This window comes from Oncorhynchus clarkii, chromosome 26, assembly GCF_045791955.1.
Source record: "Oncorhynchus clarkii lewisi isolate Uvic-CL-2024 chromosome 26, UVic_Ocla_1.0, whole genome shotgun sequence".
In the NCBI taxonomy this organism is placed as follows: Eukaryota; Metazoa; Chordata; class Actinopteri; order Salmoniformes; family Salmonidae; genus Oncorhynchus; species Oncorhynchus clarkii.
The window spans coordinates 47,191,193-47,194,608 of record NC_092172.1 but is presented as its reverse complement, the minus strand read 5'-3'; the positions used below and the strand labels follow the sequence as shown (position 1 = coordinate 47,194,608).

The 3,416-nt window shown below is 42.8% G+C and overlaps 1 protein-coding gene across 1 annotated transcript; it reads left to right on the top strand.

The window, feature by feature from the left end:
• The first annotated feature begins 543 nt into the window (after positions 1 to 543).
• On the top strand, positions 544 to 2,595 carry LOC139384861 (forkhead box protein B1-like). The gene has a single exon (XM_071129759.1). It carries the CDS (start codon positions 1,018 to 1,020, stop codon positions 1,969 to 1,971), a length of 954 nt encoding a protein of 317 aa, XP_070985860.1. The 5' UTR covers positions 544 to 1,017; the 3' UTR covers positions 1,972 to 2,595.
• The last annotated feature ends 821 nt before the right edge of the window (positions 2,596 to 3,416 follow it).

Genomic DNA, 3,416 nt, shown 5'->3' with positions numbered 1-3,416 from the left:
ACAACGGACTATACAGAACAAATAGAGAGACTGCGCCAAGAAGCGACGGCCCTCCATGCCAAACATCAAATTGCTTAGTAGCTCTATTTGTAAACGCAAATAGTTGACTAAGCACCCCTTGCTCGGTGCACAAAAGGTTATCTGCATACCTTCACACGGCGTAACCGGGCTTTCATCACCCTCCCTCACACTTCAAATCCGGTGGGTCGCTGTGCCTTTTCACCCCTTCGCTCTGTCTTCAAATGGAAATCATTTCTATTGGCTCAAGGTGTCCATGTAAATAGGTGTAAATGAATCCAGATTATGCCTTTGCTTTCTCCTCCGAGCGAGTAGCCCCCCTCCTCCTCTCCACCCAAGGCGATTGTCATGTGATAGCGAAGAAGTGGCACATTAATGAAGCGGCTCTACGGGGGTCTTTTCTCCTGTCATCACATTAAACTATCACACGGTTCGGGGAAGGACATGGAAATAGCAGCTACTTAGCTCTGCTCATCACAACAAGGGCCACAACATATCGGGAACCATTCAGAGAGTCGTGGTGTGAGTGTGTGTGTGGGGGGGAAGGAGAAGCTTATTGCTGCTTGCTTAACTAAAGATAGCGCATCATATAGGCCATCTGAAGGGAGAGAACGAGACTGTTTTCATAGGACGGCTGTTTTCAAGACCCACAGCCCATAAGCGCTGAGTGAACAGTCCACGGAGGAAACAGACAGTGAGTTGCGTTGCTGTATTTCATGCATCTTGAGGAACTTTCAGTAACTTTTAAGCGCGGGGATATTGCAGTGTTTTTTTTTTTGTACTTTGCGTTATAAAGACAATCTATGCGGCGAATGCATGGAGTTTTACGCGTTCGTAATGTTGTTTTGAACAGTTGTTTTGAACAACCCGTCCTAGAGTGATACTTCTTTCAAGGAGTGTAGGACAAAGTTCAATTTTTCCTGTTTGTCCGAGAAAAACTGGAAGAACTGTAGTCTGACGCGCCATTCGGCATAGTATTTTGACAGAAAGTCCAACAGAATGCCTCGTCCGGGGAGAAACACGTATAGCGACCAGAAACCTCCCTATTCCTACATCTCCCTGACCGCCATGGCTATCCAGTCCTGCCCGGAGAAGATGCTCCCGCTCAGCGAGATCTACAAGTTCATCATGGACAGGTTCCCTTACTACCGAGAGAACACCCAGCGGTGGCAGAACTCCTTACGACACAACCTCTCTTTCAACGACTGTTTTATTAAAATCCCCAGGCGGCCGGACCAGCCGGGTAAAGGGAGTTTCTGGGCTCTCCATCCCAGCTGCGGGGACATGTTCGAGAACGGAAGTTTCTTGCGGCGTCGTAAACGCTTCAAGTTGATGATGATGGCGTCCGAGCATCTGGCGCAAAGCAAGCCGTCGGACGCTGCCCACTATCTCCAACAACAAGCCAAACTCCGACTGAGCGCTCTGGCTGCTTCCGGCACACATCTCCCGCAAATGTCCGGTTACAACATAGGAGTCTCTCACCAGCCGTCAACTTTCAAACACCCGTTCGCAATCGAGAACATAATCGCCAGAGAGTATAAAATGCCAGGCGGGCTGGCCTTCTCCACCATGCAGTCTATGTCTGCTGGCTACCCGCTGCACAACCAGCTCACCACGGCCTGGCCTCATATGTACAGCTCCAGCGTCATGGACACGGTAGCTCCCATCTCCATGGCCAGTGATTATTCGGCCTACGGAATGCCCCTCAAGTCTATTTGCTATGGAGCGCAGAGTCTACCTGCCATCCCCGTGCCAATCAAGCCCACCCCTACATCGATGCCAGGGCTCTCGGCTCTGCCAACACATATTCCAGCTTTCTTAGCGAACTCTCCCCAGTCTCTCAGCCCCACGTCTCCTCAGACAGCTACCAGCCAAAGCAGCCCTGCCACGCCGAGCGAAACGCTCATAAACCCGGCCTCTTCGGCCATGCAGTCCGTGGTGTCGGTGCACTGACATGACGTTAGCGGATGGGACTTATTAAAAAACTTCTGAATAAGAAAAGAGATGCTTATCAACTTTTTCCAAAGCGGTATTTTATTGTTTGATCAATTCATGACAACCAACTAAAATATGCTCTACAATCATGAGGCAAGATATTTGCGTTTTGTGGTTTATCGATGTACTTAGATGTTTTACTTGAGAATTGTTGTGGCGGTGACCCTTGTCTTTCTATGACGCGCAGATAGGCTACATCGTTTTGTTACCTGTTTAGGGTCATTTAAGAATAATCCAATTCTGAGATTATTTTCAAAAAGCATTGTCGTTATCCGTATCTATATTCTTGCTTACATTTTATTGCCAAGTCTCCAATACATATTCCAATTCAATTAATGTAAAACTGGTAAAAAAAACAATTCGTTATTACATTAGAGAATGTTGTCAGAATATTCTTTTTTTTTTTGTTGCATTTTCGTCAAGATAAAAAGGCCAAGAAAAATAAATAAATGAAATCAACTTTTTTTGTAGATTAAATTTAACGTGACTTTTTAGTTACAGCTCCCTTTAATGCGCATTGCATTTGCTATACCAAACAGCCAAATCTAGTTTTTAGGAGAATTTAAAAAAAGAAAGAGAAAGAGAACAGAAGTGACATTTTCAAATAACAAAACTTGAAAACAGATATTTATGGTTTACTTTGGTGTCTGGTTGTCTGCATTCAAAACATTCAAATATATTCGAATTAATGGAAGAATAAGTTGAAATGTATAAACTGCACTTTTTTTTGGTTAAATGTTTTAGATTATCTGTAGTTTACAGATCTATCTGTAGTTGTTCTGTGGACCATTTTAATTTAAAACAAAAAAAAAAAAGAAATAAACTGTGGTGACCGGATGTATATAAAATGAAAAAAAAAATGCAGTATATTTGTACGTTCTCTAAAACGCATGCTGTTTCAAAACGTTGTGTTGTATTTGCTGCGAGCATGCGTGCTTCTCCAAGTGTGCCACGTGTCTGCAATAAATTATTGGTCATCAAGAATATTTTCCCATTAAAAAAAAAACTGCGTAAAACATTATGTTAGATTGGGGTGTTTTTATTTTATTTAAACGGGTTATTTAACACACACACACACACACATACACACACACACATCCACACACACACACACACACATCCACACACACACACACACACTTAAAAAAAAAATATATATAATGCTTTAGTAAATATGATTGTTGGTGTTGTAGCATTCTAGACTATAGTAGTTTAAATTATTATAAAGTCAAGCAAGTAAGGTAGCAATAATAGTGATTATGTAATTGTACATGGTTCATTGCGGTTTAAATGACACTAAGTCCTATTAAACCACACTTTGCGCTGAAATGAACTAGATTCCAATGCATGAAGGCAATTCAGCGTGCAGATCTCCCTTATTCAACAGGTTACAGGTGTGTTTA

Excerpts from the sequence above, each read along its gene's own strand:
- LOC139384861 (XM_071129759.1), top strand. The coding sequence starts at position 1,018 with ATGCCTCGTCCGGGGAGAAACACGTATAGCGACCAGAAACCTCCCTAT.